Source organism: Glandiceps talaboti, chromosome 17 (genome assembly GCF_964340395.1).
Source record: "Glandiceps talaboti chromosome 17, keGlaTala1.1, whole genome shotgun sequence".
NCBI classification, from domain to species: domain Eukaryota; kingdom Metazoa; phylum Hemichordata; class Enteropneusta; family Spengelidae; genus Glandiceps; species Glandiceps talaboti.
In genome coordinates, this window is record NC_135565.1 from 22,815,617 (window position 1) to 22,833,906 (window position 18,290).

Genomic DNA, 18,290 nt, shown 5'->3' on the forward strand with positions numbered 1-18,290 from the left:
AACGATTGAAGAAATGTAATATCATGTTTAGTTGAGGTAACGCATGCGAATCTGTTGAGCAATTTTGAAGCGTGCATTTATGCGTATAACATATTATCACAACAATGTAAATGAAATAAGTAAATATATATATAGACGGACGGACGAACGGACGGACGGACGGACGGACGGACGGACGGACGGACGGACAGACAGACAGACAGACAGACAGACAGACAGACAGACAGACAGACAGACAGACAGACAGACAGACAGACAGACAGACAGACAGACAGACAGACAGACAGACAGACAGACAGACATGTGATAATGAAGTGATAATGAAGTGTGAACTACGGTTACAAGTGTGAACTATGAAGTGGGAAGGATGAAGTATGAAATATGAAACAGCCTTCAGAAATTGACCCCAATAGACTTCCATACGTTACAGTTGTTTTAGAAAACTACTTATACATCTGTTGAATTTCTAAAGTAATAATTTGTCAAAGACTCTGATAACATTACTACCAGAAGTACGTCTCCAGAGCTCTAGTATATTAATTCAGATCTGACAATCATCGTCGTAAACTACACAGCCTCTTTTACGGCACCGTCCGAGATGCACTTGATATTTCGCAGTGTCGTGGAAGAATTATCAGCTCTGTTTTGCGAGAATGTCATCAAATCTTAATATTAATATTAAATTCATCTTACCTAGTTTAATAGCCACTTCATCGCAATGTTCACCTTTATAAATATCCGACTGACAAAGACAAATGTAACCTTTCTCATTGCAATCTGCCTGACACACAGCTGGTTCTGAACATGGTGATGATGCACACGACCCTGTGTCAATCTGGTCGGACTCCTTGTATAGAAAGACAAATAGAATATATTACTGCCCACCTTGTAGCATTATTAGCCTCCAGTTATTGAGTGGACACTCATAAGATGCCCACTTCTTAAGTCAATGCATTTTAAATGATTTTTTTTCAAATCAATTAACAAATAACACACTGTCAACAGCATTCCATTTGAGCCCCTCCCACCCCACCCCACCCCATAATGTTTATCGCATTTATTAACATTTTTTGTGAAAATAGATAGAATATAAGGACGATCACCAACTGCTCTGCTAGGTTTAGGACTTCTAGTTTGAGTGATGGAGGTATAATTGCACTGTGTCTCAATTTATATTGACACAAGTGAGTTTGGTATGCAAGTATTTTCAACAAATTTCCCTACTTTTTAAAATTTGAATGGCAAATCATGATTGAAAAAATACCTTCCGAATTCAACTTACTAATTGTTTAATTATGTTGTCCATATTCAACATTACCAATTGATGTTAATCTATAAATGATCCAATTCATGTAAACCTTTCAATACACCAAAGTGATATAAAACAACTCACAACTCTCACCGCCATTATTGTTTACTGTAAACCCTATGCTAACACATTGTCGATCTCCTTGTAATTCGTATTAGAATTGTTTTAATAGTTCACATTAAAGAGGCACAGCTGGGTTTATTCTTTTTGACGCTGTATTTTGCTGCATATTTAAAAGGTCCCAAATTATTATTCTTTCAGAAGCATAAATTAAACTTACTTATGTATCACTTGAAATTGACTGAACTTAAACCTGGTATTTAGACTATAATTTGTAAACGATCCGATGACGTAATTTATTATACGCACAAAAAATCAAGGAAATTTCTACTATCCAATCAATTATTCTAACAATGTCAGAAGATAATTGTGACGTCATAGAAGGCATACGTCGACATTAAAATTATAGTAGAATAGTTTAATCAAAGTTTTGTGTTTGCACTGGAGTAAAGATCTTACAAACTCAACTTCACCTAGCTTGTGCAACTTTAACTATGGTAACCAAGAAAACAAATGATAGAAAAATGAATTACCTTTCACAACATTATGGCAGTATCGTGACAGGAGGTCATTGCGGTACAATTTCACAGTTAAGTTAATTTTGTTATGTGGATAATATCTGCAACTCGTTTGCAGTACTAGTATACGTACATTTGGATGATTACATCGCCTTCCACACTGTTACGTTTCATTTTACGAGCACAAAAAGGTTAATTGCCATGGTTACTAATCAATTCATTGCATTGTTAATATACAAGGTTAGTAACTGGTCGTACCTCCTAGTCCTCCTATCAATATGTTGATACTAGACAGGCACCTAGGGGGTACGACTAGATAACGATATATCTGAACAGGGCAATGGATATGCTACATGCATGGTTACTGAAACTTGCAATCATCTCACTTACGATAGAGGGTCTTTAATGAATTCTCAAAATTCGAGAGTCTATGGCATTCAAGTCCATTTTAAAAGACCGTGTGAGTTCAATTATATGTTGAAACGTTATTTTCGTTCTTTTACGTATAAATAATTACTATATGTCCATAAAGACGTAGATATATTGATTCACAATACCATGTCATTGATCATAACCATCCTTAAGTCAAAACCACAATTGCTATCGACATGTACCAGTTTATTTCAGTCACTGAAAATAAGAAATGATTACTAGGGCGTACAGCTCTGGAATTGAATAAAGGTGGTATAATCTTACAAGTACAGTCGTTTACCCTCTGCGTGTGAGGCGCCTAACGAAATTAATTTGAGTCTATCTCTGAGGGGGTAATAAAACCTGTAATTCAATCTTTAAAAATGTTCCTGTGTCCCAAAATAGTGAATGCATATGTCAGAAGTCGAATGTGGTCATCACTTGACAAAAGGGGAGTTTATATTATGCAATATTGTCCGTGTCATGTTAAGGTGTGTGCAGTGTATAAATCTACAGTACAGATTGAGTACACTTGGATATGATGAACTAGGCGCATGGCAAGTTCTTGAATATGTTACAGATCAATATTATGCGAAATTAGTCATAAAACAGAATTGGTTGTAATTGAATTTGTCTTTGAGGTATACAGCAGTAAATATCGTATTCGGGTGTCTGGATAACCCACGTATCAACACTGACTGAGAGAAGTTTACCTTTGATAATGTCGGGAACGGATTGTGTGAATCGTGTAAAAGGACAACACCCTTGCTGTCAATGACTACAGTTTGTCAAAATATACTAGAGGAACTCGGTGAATTTACCATTGAGGAGAGGGGCAGAGTATTGTCAACCAACTAATTCGACATGCGTGGAATTAAGAATCTTTGATGAATTTCTAAAACGTAAAGCTTTATAAAGAAGTTTAATGTCGACTTACCCCATCTCCCTGTTCACAGTGTTCAGCAGTGACGTCACTGTTCTCAGAATGAGCCACCAGTCTCTCCAAAAGCAACACAAAAAATGGCAACAGTAACAAAACGTGTCGATGCACATGCATTATACTATTACTAGCAAAGAAGTTTTCTTTTCTGTTGATCAGGAGCACCCCTTACAATCGACTACATGGTCGATAGTAGGTAGGACACAGTTATCACGTGATCCGTGCTGATGTATGATCCGTTCTGACACATATACATATATATGCAAAACCTTTAAATGCACTACCCGACAAAGATGTACTTAGAGGATTGTCAGATACATCCACGGTAGGATTAGTCTATACGTATTGGTAGATTTTAATATAAAGAATGAATTCTCGTCTCATTAGCATATTGTTCTTCAGGGTTTTCAAAACATTATAAATTATTTCAGAGTTAAACGAGGTGCCAACTATAGATTACCAGACATTAGTAATCTTTTCCTCTAGGGTCAAATTTGCCACTTTTTAAAATTGAAGAAAATGATGATTTTTGAAAATACTCCTGAGATTGGATATGCTTATAAATAATGCAGATACGCCTATATACAAAAATGTACATGCAGCTGTCACACCGACTTTCCTTCTCTTCTTATGTATACTACGCAATGAATTCAGGGCATCAACCTATACGAAATATATTTTCGGCGATTACGATTTTATTCTTAACTAGTGTTTCATAAAATATCTAGGTATAAATCCCATGCCTATCGATAAATAATCGATATTTATAAATCCGACTAAAGAAATCAGGCTGTAGGCAAACCATGATATGCATAAACTAAAACTATTGTTGATATACAACTATGGAAATCAGGCTGTAGGCAAACCATGATATGCATAAACTAAAACTATTGTTGATATACAACTATGGAAATCAGGCTGTAGGCAAACCATGATATGCATAAACTAAAACTATTGTTGATATACAACTATGGAAATCAGGCTGTAGGCAAACCATGATATGCATAAACACTATACTAAAAGTCATATTTCACCATGTCTTTCCATCGGGGTAAATCTTTAGCAGAGGATGTGTAAATGTGGTGAGTATGAGACGAAGTGACACGTTTGACTTAATTTACCCCAGTGATCTTTCCCCTGGGGGTTGTAGGCAGTCAAAAGTGTCACTTCGTCTCGTACTACCCCTTGACAGAGATGGTAGTTAGGTGGGTCACAGTTAGGGTAAAGGTTGGGTAAATTGGATTTTTCGAATAGTGAAACTAAAACTATTGTTGATATACAACTTTGAAAATCAAGCTATAGACAAACTAAGATAGACACAAACTAAAACTATTGTTGATATACTACTATGGAAATCACACTATAGACAAACTAAGATAGACATAAACTAAAACTATTGTTGATATACTACTATGGAAATCAAGCTATAGACAAACTAAGATAGACACAAACTAAAACTGTTGTTGAGATACTACTATGGAAATCATACTATAGACAAACTAAGATAGACACAAACTAAAACTATTGTTGATATACTACTATGGAAATCAGGCTATAGACAAACTAAGATAGACACAAACTGTTGTCTGTGGTGGATTACACAAGGCAAGTGATTGATAGCGGTGCCTTGGTTATGTATGTGCTACTTTTATTTGAAATTATGTTATTTGGTATAAAAATTAACGTTAAATAGTATAGTATCATTGTAAACTACTGTCGCCAATATGTGTGTGTGAACTGTCGATTCAACTCATCGTCGTAAACTATACTGTCGCCCCGGCTCTGTCCCTTTTATTGCAATCCTATCTACATATACGCTCCGATCCCCGGTGGAAAATATACTCAGGCAGGCGTATGACGATTTATCTACGAAACTGATTTTTCAGGAGAATTTCTGTTACAAAGATGAAAAGAGACAGGCATGCAAAGGACTGAATTCATGAAATAAAGATATGACATAAAATACAAGTCTGGGGGATAAATTTAAAACTATAATAACTGCAACTGGACCACAATGTTTTGTTCAATGAGCTGTATACATAATACAGAAAGAAAACGTGTTGAATTTGTATTTCAACTTAAAATACAAAATCTATACAATTTAAAGTACCGACCCTAAAATCTGTGCCACCATCAAAGTTTCACACAAAACGTAATCTACATTCATGACCTAGTCTGGGTTACTCAACCTCACCGCTGGTGGCTCACTCCGGATCCATCTCAAGCTTTGCGATGCGGGGTCACGGTGGAGAGTCTGGGATCCAGGGAAAGTACACGGTGATCGCTGTGACTGAAAATTTGTGGCCAAGGTTGTGTCGTGATATTGTTTATTTAATGAGCACTGCCATATCGAAATAAGTAAAAAAATGAATGATGGTGCCGGCGGCTAAACAAGCTTTCGCTAAAACTTTAAACCAATCTCTCTACCATGGAAATCGATTACTGATAATAACAGATAATTAACAGATACAATGCCTTCTTTTTTATAACTAATTGAGAAAATTTAGCAAATATATCGTTAGTTGGTTGGTTGGTTGGTTGGTTGGTTGGTTGGTTGATAAAAATGTCTCAGTAGCAGTCATCAGTGCAGGTTTAAATAGCTGAGGATCACCTAAACATGTGAACACACATGAAGTTTAACTTCACGGCTTCGCTTACTTCCGGCTCTTAAAGAAAATTGTGGTGGGGGTGGGGGTAGGGGTGGGGTGGGGGTAGGGGTGGGGAGATCATTGCCAAAGAAACTGTATGCTTACACGAAATTAATCATATATAATATACATTTCTCAGTATTTGAGCTGGTAAACTGCAAGCTTCAATCTGTGATTGTAACACGAGGAAATAAATTGCATGGCGCCCTCATCATTTTGAAAATATTTGCTTTTGTTTTTATTCTTAACTGCAACACTTTTTCATGTTTTTCAAATTAACTTTTGTTCCAAACACAACTTGAAAATTTTACCTGAAATTTTCCACTGCACACTTCAGTCTTTGTTAACAGATTGACCCACTGTTCAGTACATGTTACCATATGTGGACATTTGGGCCTAATAAGGGGTCATGTCTTTGTTATGTGTCATATCATTACCAACCATTCTAATGGAAATGAAATGATTTATAGAAAATCATGAAGCTTAAAAAATTAGTTATAAATCCTCAGAATTATCGAAAGTTTCACTTCTATGATAAAAAAATATGAAACAAAACAGAATTCAAAAGGAGTGACACTGAGTCATTCACACACTGTACTTGTAGCCACCAAAGTAATTTAGAGTAGTTCATGGTAGCCTCAAGACTTCAGTAGTACAAATAACTGATACCAGGAAATTTTGATTTCATTTCTGTCTTTAAATGGTGTCTAATTTGATTCTACATTTTCTGTTTATTTTCAGTCTATTTTTTGTTGTTTAAAGGCCACTCAGTTAGGTTATAGTTGCATACGTATCAACAAATTGTGATTTTACTCAGAAAATTGTCATTATTTCTGTAAATTGTTGATACAGCAGCTAGTGGTGAAGGTGATGCTTACCAGATGCTTATGCTGGTAATGTCATTGTTAATTTTGTTGTTGTTGTTGTTGTTGTTGTTGTTGTTGTTGTTGTTTTAAATGATAAAACACCTTTACTATGACGAACAAACAATGTGGAACAACATATTCCAAGATCTTGTTTGTAATTCAATGAATTGCAACTAATTTAAAAGTTTGTAAAATGTTGTTATTGTCCGTACAATAACAGAAGTTTTAGATATTTTTCAGCTTTTTAAATTGAATAACAAACACGGACTTTATTGATGTTGTTGTTTTATATTTTTCAAGTATGAAAATATGTGGTAAAATTGTTTTATGATCAATATGGCCCCACTTTAAGTTTGGGATGTCATTTGCATCATATGTACTTTATATTGAATAACTTATTATGGATTTACAAAATAATACATTTATTGGTAGCGTATGTCATATTCTAGCAGTGGTATTTGATGAGTTTGTTTGGTTTCATAAACAACAACAAAATCAAAGCGAAACAAACACGAGAAGAGCTGGTTGTGGTAAATTCAGTACATTGCTATTGATGTACCCTACATTTTAGTTCCTATCAAAGTAAACTAAAATCGGACTACAAATTATTTCTTATTGTCATCTACAAAGCTCAAGGGACCCTGGGACAAGATGAACAACAAGCACTTTCTGTTTCGGCATGCACACAACTACGCAAAGCATTTTGGATGATAGCATCTGCGCATCCTTGTCTGCGCATACAGCTGTCCAGCGCCATCAAGACCTGATACCGGCCGAAAAATCACCTCAAATAACCACGTTTTCGCCTGAAAAGTTATGATCACAGTACTTGGTGGTGGATCAGATATCAAACGTCGGTAAACCAGGAAGTTGTCTGTGCCATGGATTGGTTAATGGGGTGAGTAGACGATCAGAATGATTAATTGATAATGAGAGAGAGAGTGAATTTAGTTTCTGTACCACCGTCCGTCTACACACACGACGACTTGCGACTCTTGCACCAATAGACCTCCGTTCCTTCGTAACATACCTTTACACGAGTGAAATTCAATAATGTTTTCCTATAATATTAATAGACGTGTGCATCTTACCTTATTGATTGTTAAGGGGAAGTACTTCAGATTATTATTACAGACGACTACGGACACGGCCTTGACATTCCCCCTTGGGAGGCCTTAGTTTGCGTAAATTGTATGTAAACACAAAACAGTGCTTCTCTGTCCATATTTACAATTGCTGAAGGATGGGGTCGTTCACACACATAGCGTATACAACTGTAAATTATATAACAGTGGTCCCGCGATATTAGCTTTCATAATTGTTTGGCAAAGTAATTCTTTTTATTGATATTCCATTATTACGATATGGCGAGACAGTCAATGTATGAAATTACTATATTAGCTAAGTCAGTCGTGCGTTATATGAATGATAACTTACATGCTTATTATGTATTACAAACACGTGCACGTCGACACACAAGGCCCCCAGGGACAAGGCTTACAGGCCTGGTGTTCTCGAACTCACTACGTGTCTGTGTTGAGGCAATGGGATGGGGTGGGGGTGAAAGAAAGGAATCGCTCTGCTGCATGAGGACAGGATTCAAAGTTTTGTTGTTGTTTGTCCCAGTCCAAGTTAATGTTTGTTTGTTGATGTTGTTTCAATGGGGAGGGGAGGAGTTTTGAACGAAGTCAATGATGGTGCAGAGTGAAAAGCAAAATTAATATATTTGGTAATATTATTAAATAATAATAGAAGACGTGATACTGATAGTATGACAGAATACAATGGAATGAAAATTAATTTAGAAAGTGGAGTTTTAATGAATTGCAATTGTCTACTTAATTAGTTGTATTCAAATTAACATAAGATCATATTTAACAGTATATTAAACTTTATTTTCATTTTGTACCAGATTTTGAATATTATCAGATTTGTGTAAAATCTGAGACTTTCCCAGTCACGACTCCTATAGGATCCTACATGTACATGTATCTGGTTAGGTTAGGGATAGAAATAGACTCCCTAGCATAAACCAGATTTGTTAGGTTAGGGATAGAAATAAACTCCCTAGCATAAACCAGATTTGTATTGTCATCAATAACATTAAATGGATAGACAGACAACCATTCAACCACTAGGTTCATTACATCCTCATTTCAATTTGTCCCATTTCACCTCTCCTCAGTGTCAACTCCTCCCATTTCACCTCACCTCAGTATCAACTCCTCCCATTTCACCTCACCTCAGTGTCAACTCCTCACATTTCACCTCACCTCAGTATCAACTCGTCCCATTTCACCTCACCTCAGTGTCAACTCGTCCCATTTCACCTCACTTCAGTATCAACTCGTCCCATTTCACCTCACCTCAGTGTCAACTCCTCCCATTTCACCTCACCTCAGTATCAACTCGTCCCATTTCACCTCACCTCAGTATCAACTCGTCCCATTTCACCTCACCTCAGTGTCAACTCGTCCCATTTCACCTCACTTCAGTATCAACTCGTCCCATTTCACCTCACCTCAGTGTCAACTCCTCCCATTTCACCTCACCTCAGTATCAACTCGTCCCATTTCACCTCACCTCAGTGTCAACTCCTCCCATTTCACCTCACCTCAGTATCAACTCGTCCCATTTCACCTCACTTCAGTATCAACTCCTCCCATTTCACCTCACCTCAGTATCAACTCCTCCCATTTCACCTCACCTCAGTATCAACTCCTCACATTTCACCTCACCTCAGTATCAACTCGTCCCATTTCACCTCACCTCAGTATCAACTCCTCCCATTTCACCTCACCTCAGTATCAACTCCTCCCATTTCACCTCACCTCAGTGTCAACTCCTCCCATTTCACCTCACCTCAGTATCAACTCCTCACATTTCACCTCACCTCAGTATCAACTCGTCCCATTTCACCTCACCTCAGTGTCAACTCCTCCCATTTCACCTCACCTCAGTATCAACTCCTCCCATTTCACCTCACCTCAGTATCAACTCGTCCCATTTCACCTCACTTCAGTATCAACTCGTCCCATTTCACCTCACCTCAGTGTCAACTCCTCCCATTTCACCTCACCTCAGTATCAACTCGTCCCATTTCACCTCACCTCAGTATCAACTCCTCCCATTTCACCTCACCTCAGTATCAACTCGTCCCATTTCACCTCACCTCAGTATCAACTCGTCCCATTTCACCTCACCTCAGTGTCAACTCCTCCCATTTCACCTCACCTCAGTGTCAACTCCTCACATTTCACCTCACCTCAGTGTCAACTCGTCCCATTTCACCTCACCTCAGTGTCAACTCCTCCCATTTCACCTCACCTCAGTATCAACTCGTCCCATTTCACCTCACCTCAGTATCAACTCGTCCCATTTCACCTCACCTCAGTGTCAACTCCTCACATTTCACCTCACCTCAGTGTCAACTCGTCCCATTTCACCTCACCTCAGTGTCAACTCCTCCCATTTCACCTCACCTCAGTATCAACTCGTCCCATTTCACCTCACTTCAGTATCAACTCGTCCCATTTCACCTCACCTCAGTGTCAACTCCTCCCATTTCACCTCACCTCAGTATCAACTCGTCCCATTTCACCTCACCTCAGTATCAACTCGTCCCATTTCACCTCACCTCAGTATCAACTCGTCCCATTTCACCTCACCTCAGTATCAACTCCTCCCATTTCACCTCACCTCAGTGTCAACTCCTCACATTTCACCTCACCTCAGTATCAACTCCTCCCATTTCACCTCACCTCAGTATCAACTCACCCCAATTTCACCTCACCTCAGTATCAACTCCTCCCATTTCACCTCACCTCAGTATCAACTCGTCCCATTTCACCTCACCTCAGTGTCAACTCACCCCAATTTCAGTGCTTTGGATTTCTGAGCTGATTGTTACATTTGCAGTATCTGTAAAAGGTCTGGTTTCCTACCAAAACATGGGAGGCCATAAAGAAAAGTCAGTATATTGGATGTGTAGTGTTTTTAACGTGATACTATGGCAACATCTTTTATAACTAAAATGCACCTGTACTGTAAACCGTATTGCAAAGATCTGTAAATTACTTTACTACATGATTTTAAAAAAGTGAAGAGTTGAAAATGGGACGAGTTGAAATTGGGACAAAGTGAATCGCAATCAGTGCTTAACACTAATAACAGACAGCCCGTTACACTAATAACAGACACCCTGTTACACTAATAACACACCCTGTTACACTAACAACAGACAGCCCATTACACTAATAACAGACACACCGTTACACTAATAACAGACACCCTGTTACACTAATAACAGACACCCTGTTACACTAATAACACACCCTGTTACACTAACAACAGACAGCCCATTACACTAATAACAGACACACCGTTACACTAATAACAGACACCCTGTTACACTAATAACAGACACCCTGTTACACTAATAACAGACACCCTGTTACACTAATAACACACCCTGTTACACTAACAACAGACAGCCCATTACACTAATAACAGACACACCGTTACACTAATAACACACCATGTTACACTAATAACAGACACACCGTTACACTAATAACAGACACACCGTTACACTAATAACAGACACCCTGTTACACTAATAACAGACACACCGTTACACTAATAACAGACACCCTGTTACACTAATAACAGACACACCGTTACACTAATAACAGACACCCTGTTACACTAATAACAGACACACCGTTACACTAATAACAGACACCCTGTTACACTAATAACAGACACCCTGTTACACTAATAACAGACACACCGTTACACTAATAACAGACACCCTGTTACACTCTGGCTTGTGAAATGTCTTAAAAATAGTTAAAACCCATGACAAAAATATTCTTCCAAACAGAATTCTAACAATTCTAAGTGAATTTCTACTATCGTATATGTATATATATCTTGTATTAGTCCAGATGCCAATATGATATCGAATCATCTCTAACCCCATTGGGTAAAAACATCTTCAGATTCAAACCCAGTGGATAGCCTCTAGATTTAATTTATATGGACATCATATCATGTATTGTGTGTTTTGTAATAAACTCAGACCATGTGATGTGAGTAATTCATGATATAACTATTGCAGGTAGTATAATTTATGTCAGGCAGCCATACTGATGAACTCTAGTATTGTCGTGATTATGGGCTTATATTTGGGTTCATCATTTTAAGGATTTTTGACATCACGTGGTATTTGCTATCACCTTTGGCATGGTCTTATAGGCCACACTAAATATATTTTTTGTTGTACATCTATACACTAAGGTTTTGAATAATTTTGGCAGAGAAGATATAATTTGGATGTAAATTTTCAGTCTTAATGTTAGAGAGATATATTGACTGAAATTTTGTTACATTAGAGATTATTGTCTATGAAATTATTGTTTGTATTTTGTGAAAAAAAACACCACAGGGTGTACAGTAGAGATTGTTTTGTATGAAATTATTGTTTGTATATTGTGTGAAAAAAAACACCACAGGGTGTAGATGCAATATAATTTGTAGTATATATTATTTTAATCGTGCGTTAGCAAATATTGATTTAAAGGGAGATATTTTAGTTTTCACTACATTAATGTCTTTCTCAAGGTTTCCTTCCAAGATAGCTAAATGGTAATTATCCAAATTTTTATCATTGATATACACCACTTCCAAGGAGAAAACTGAGTATAACAGTTTCCACTCATTGAAGGTGATGCAAATGATGTATGCTAGCCTAGGGAGTCTAATCCTGTATCTGTTGCTGCCTAATCTTAATGCTTACTCCCTAGCTTGAATACAAATGTGTAGTTATTGTACCACGCTCCACAGTTCTCCATTCTAGCTCGTCCCTGTATATTCTTTGGTGGGTAAGATTAGTTGAATACCTTTGACACATAGGTGGTTGATTGCAAATGCTTCCTTTTATTTATGTGTAAATCAACCTACCTTGGTGGCAAATTAAAACAAAGAAGTCAATTACTTCAAGGTATGTGGTGCATTTCATCATGGGAGCTTTCTCTATTGAACCCCTAAGTCAGTGATATTTACTTTCCTTGAATTATGATTTGATGAAGTGAAAATGATAATAGTATAATAATTTTAAATAATAATAATGATGATGTGAATTTCTAATGGCACCCTTTTCTCCTGAGAGCTCAAGGCACTCACAGTTATTACCCTGGTATGGATCAATGGACAGCACAATGGTCCCTCTTAGTTTGTCAACTCCCTAGGGAGCATACAATCACCTGAAAACAAGTATGAATACATGCAGCCACCTGGCTCTCAATGAAACAATATTGGTTTCCAAAAACAGTGCAGCTTTTGTTAACGGCCCATGATTCAATCCCAGGTTATTAAATTAGTACTATCTGATCAGTAGACCTATAAGGATTAAGTACTGAAGTTGTAGGACCAGTCTATCATTCTTGATCAACTTTTTCAATATTAGCCGTGCCAGACAACTATTTTGTTTCAATATTTTAAATCCTACCTATTAGAACTAGATACATGTGAATACACCTTACATGTACATGTAGATAATATCTACCTGAGTTCCCAATACATTTGTGTACCACAATTCTCCCTCAAAAATTATAGGACAGGTTACAGAAATTTATAGATAAGTTTTGCTACATTTCTCTCCATTATTGTATTGGCAGGTGTCCCTTACCTTTGATAGTGAAGCACATACTACATGTACATAGCATAAATAGTCAAGTTTAACTGAGAGATGATTCAACTTCAAGGAAAGGGAACAACTCTTTCTTAAATGCCAATGATGACCTGATTAGTTATTATGAGACATTGACCCCTATGTAAACCCCCTCCCACCCCACACACACACACACCCCCAGAGAGAACTTCACTATCATTCAGACAGTTTGAACTGCATTGACTTTTAGTACTAATGACTATCGCTATGACTTATGATAGATACTCCTGTAGAAGCATAGAATCTGTCACTGTGATTTGATAAAGCACATATATGTACTGTAAACTAAACAAATTGAAAACAAAGGTTACGTATTATTAAGTAAGAACTTGTTAGCGTGCCAGTTCTCAAGCAGGCTTCCTCATACTCAAATGTTACCAAACGATGTCAACTATGTCTCTGGGAAAAATATTTTATTATACTGTAAACTAAATATGTTATCGTGATGGTTGAACTATACAGTCAAGTACTTTGTGGTGATAGTATGCCCTCTATAAAGCTATTTTGATATACAATGTACCACTTAGACTAAGTCATAGCTATTTCATGTAATTCACCAAAATTGTGTGTTCCCATTGTGTAGTGCTATCTTAAATCAAATTTCAGATCTCTCTTTGGGTTTGAGATTGTAATCCAGACCACTATCCCCATATCCATTTTTACATGTATGTGGCAACTCAAGAAAACCCAGTTTATTTATTTTGACTTCCAACAAAAAATCTTGTCATTCACTCCAGAGTTTTCACAAGGATAAAGTGCATGAATGATGTGTCATTTGCAAAATGATTTGCATATCACTAACATTCTAATTTGCATACTGATTTGCATAATTCACATTTGTGTCTGCAACATTAAAACCTAATCAGACATGTTTTTATTTAACACGTACACACACATGGACATCAGCCATTTCTCTTCATGTGAAAATATTATTAGGATTTTGTCATTCAAAGATTACTAAAGCTCAAGGACAGTACACAGTAGCAGTGTTGCAGCCAGCCTTTTGAAAGAGTGGGACATAGTGTCCCGAGACTTTCATTTTTCTGGGTCATCATAAAAAATTTTGGGACATTATAAAAAAAGCGCCAATGGAGTTGTAGCACAACTGTACAGTTTTTAAAAATATGCTGATCCATGCTAGATATTTTCTAAATGATTATGCAGTTGTCTATCCGACCCTGTTGTTATCTATGCAGTATATGCGATCATTTGGCTGTTGCTATAGGCGTGGTCATCTTGCTAAACATATTTGCATACAATTTTAGTGTGGGTCATCTATGACCCATCACTTCCAAAATTGTGGGTCAGGTCCAAAAAGTGTGTGTCAAATGACCCCAAAACCCCCCTCTGGCTGCAACACTGCAGTAGAACACTTTTGAAGTATGGCAGAAACTTGTAAAGCATGGTTGCCTAGGTGACAAGGAGGATGTTAGCACATCTTGCTTTCTCAAAAATAGGGAGAACAATACTTCTCATTATGGATTCTTAATGTCCCAGCACATAATTACAAATGTATTTACTGGTTATTCCTCTAAAGTACTTTATGTGTCACAAATATGAAGGTAAACTTTCATTTCATATAAAAGGGAAATATGTACATTTTACCGGGAATTTATGGATGATTTTAGAACTTTCACAATGTCCAAAGTTGAGATGGTTTTAGGAAAATGCTGACATAACACAGAAACCATACTAGGGGTTTTTAGGACGTTTTGTTATGCCAGTATGCACAGGGTTAATGTCCTAAAGCAGCATGATGTGTAACTAAAATACAACGTCAACACCTCATTAGCATGGTGTGTTACTGCAACAGTTAGTGCCAATGCTAATGTTCATTTTTGTATGTAGAAGATTTCATCACAGTCTCGGAGTTTTCCTTTGAGAAGAACTATAGTGAAGGGATGGGGATGGGAGGGGAGGGGGGGGGGCAAAGATGTGTCAGAATTCTCAAAGTGTATATTTCCTTATACTTATAGTAGCATAAATACACATGACAATCTCAAAGTTTGTTTGACGAGTAATCTAGAAAAATTTGAAGATTTACAAATTGTTCAAATTTGTAGTAATGCTCACAAGTATAGATAAAAAGTGAAAGGGTGACTGAAGTGGCAGAGATTCAAGTACTTGTTATTGTAGGATTAACTGAATTATAGTTACCATTCAAAGTATTGAAGTCTTGTATCTAAGCACATTGCCACAGTATCAAATTGAAGGACACCTGACTCTATCAACTTATACATGTAATTACTACTTGTCATGCAAAATTGAAAACAAAGTGAAAGTTGTGCATGTAGTCACCGTAATTGGTTTGTTATTAAATGCTAGTGTAAAAATATCATAGTATGAAGTAAAGGATTGTTTGTGCAGGGTCATAATTTTATGTAAATTAGTACCATCACATGGCCAATTCTTAGAATAGAGCTTTATACTCATGCAGAATTTCCAGAAGAAATTAAAAAGTTTATGTGATGATAAAGAGATACAGGAAGTGAAGAATGCTATGAAAACAGCTCGTAAGTATGCAAATTAGCCATTTTATGGCTCAATCTGAAAACATCGAGGACATTACTGCAGCAGTGCTTTGTCAGATTTGGTATTTATTTGCTCAACTGAATTGTAAAGGTTCTTTATGCACCATTCATGCATGTTTTAAATGTACATGTATAGCAAGTCTGCCTGCACTATATGTAAGTAATTCTTTGTCAAAACACACACAACTTCCTCTTTCAGTAGACACTCATTTATCTGACCTTTGACACTTTCTACATCTTCATCTGACCTTTGACCTCAACTTGTCAATTCAGCCTCACTTTCAAGCAGACATATTGTATTAGTAATGATATTACTACTCTTTCTATGGGACAAATTACATTAATTATTGATTATGTAATTAATGTATGTCATATTTGATAATTGCTTTTAGTTTCATTATAATTAATTGAAGAATCTACTGTAACGGGCATGTAGTATTAATTGCATACATGTATGTACATGTATATATGTACATCATGTGTATAATCAATGGTAAATAAATATACAAGCCCTTACGAGGCTGGGCATAAACTTAACTTTGACACTTGCATACATGTCACAATTATACTTGCACAAATTAAGTTCTATTATACAGTGTATATGTACATGTAGCTAGTGTGTTTTAATTTCATTGGTACATATCAATGGTGAACAGATACATGTACATATCAATGGTGAACAGATACATGTACATCTAATCCTAGATATTTTATGTCATACATCATTGAAGAAGTTGAGTGAAGACAAAGATTCTGTTTTATATTCACTCGAACAACTGTCAAGCCAATATGTTGGGTGAGATAGCCCTGCTAGCACTGATGCCAACCCTGCAGTGCTAACACCAGACTGACCCTGCTAGTACTGATGCCAGTGCAGCAATGCTCACACCAGACTGACCCTGTTAGTGCTATTGCCAGCCCTACAGTGCTAACACCAGACTGACCCTGCAGCTACCAGTGCTAGCCCTGCAGTGTTAACACCAGACTGATCCTGCTAGCAGCACTGGTGCTATGCCATCAGTGTTAACACCAGACTGATCCTGCTAGCAGCACTGGTGCTATGCCATCAGTGTTAACACCATACTGATCCTGCTAGCAGCACTGGTGCTATGCCATCAGTGTTAACACCAGACTGATCCTGCTAGCAGCACTGGTGCTAGGCCATCAGTGTTAACACCAGACTGATCCTGCTAGCAGCACTGGTGCTAGGCCATCAGTGTTAACACCAGACTGATCCTGCTAGCAGCACTGGTGCTATGCCATCAGTGCTAACACCAGACTGACCCTGCTAGCAGCACTGGTGCTAGGCCATCAGTGCTAACACCAGATTGACCCTGCTAGCAGCACTGGTGCTAGGCCATCAGTGTTAACACCAGACTGATCCTGCTAGCAGCACTGGTGCTAGGCCATCAGTGCTAACACCAGACTGACCCTGCTAGCACTGATGCCAACCCTTCAATGCTAACACCAGACTGACCCTGCTAGTACATGTACTAATGTTAGTTCAGAGCTCGTTTACCCAGAATCCCTCTGGTTTTAGCCATGCACCCACAGAGAGTCTAGGGCAATTCAACATCAGTGATTTGAACAAAAGAGATGGCAACTGTCACTGGACTCAGACAGATTCTGATTGGATGAAAATGATTCTTAATTTTGATATTCATCAATTCTGTATTCTGTACATTTCATGAAAATCAGGATATACAATTGTGAAAATCATCTTTGTTCAAGAACTTAGAAGATGATACAATGTAACTAGTAAAATACACTTAGCAAGAATTGCCACCATGTGATTGCAGTACACTGTACAGAGGTCATATTTTGGGTCAGCTTCTCTGTACAGCTATTTAGTTCCAATCACTGACTGCTGTTTTGCAAGGCAGTGTTACGATACAACCAAGCACATGTGCCTAGACTGTCGACAGTCGCTCGCGCCTTTTTTTCCCTACATTTTATCTAAACTTAAGTCGTTGCCGCGCTCTGATCCGGCGCAATACTACTATAATCGCATACGGGCCTTCGGCCCTCGATATCAATATGCGATTATAATAGTGTTGCGCCAGATAAAACGTAGGAAAAAAAGGCGCGAGCGACTGTCAACAGTCTAACATGTACCATATGATTATACATGTATATTATATATTGACACACCTTACACAATGTCAGGCTGTCATTATTGTGATATAACTATTTCCTTGTACAGTACAATGTACATGTATGTATCAGAGAATCTATCAAAACCTGACAAGAATTACGTGTTACCGTGGTAATAAA

At 37.4% G+C, this 18,290-nt stretch overlaps 1 protein-coding gene across 1 annotated transcript in view; it reads left to right on the forward strand.

Moving 5' to 3' along the window:
- Positions 1-7,508: 7,508 nt before the first annotated feature.
- The window catches only part of LOC144448540 (MOB kinase activator 2-like), a 53,442-nt gene continuing 42,660 nt past the window's right edge, over positions 7,509-18,290 (forward strand). Inside the window, exon 1 of the mRNA XM_078138808.1 lies at positions 7,509-7,650. Within this exon, the coding sequence (XP_077994934.1) occupies positions 7,634-7,650 (17 nt within the window). The 5' untranslated portion in view covers positions 7,509-7,633. The remainder of the gene's footprint in view (positions 7,651-18,290) is intronic.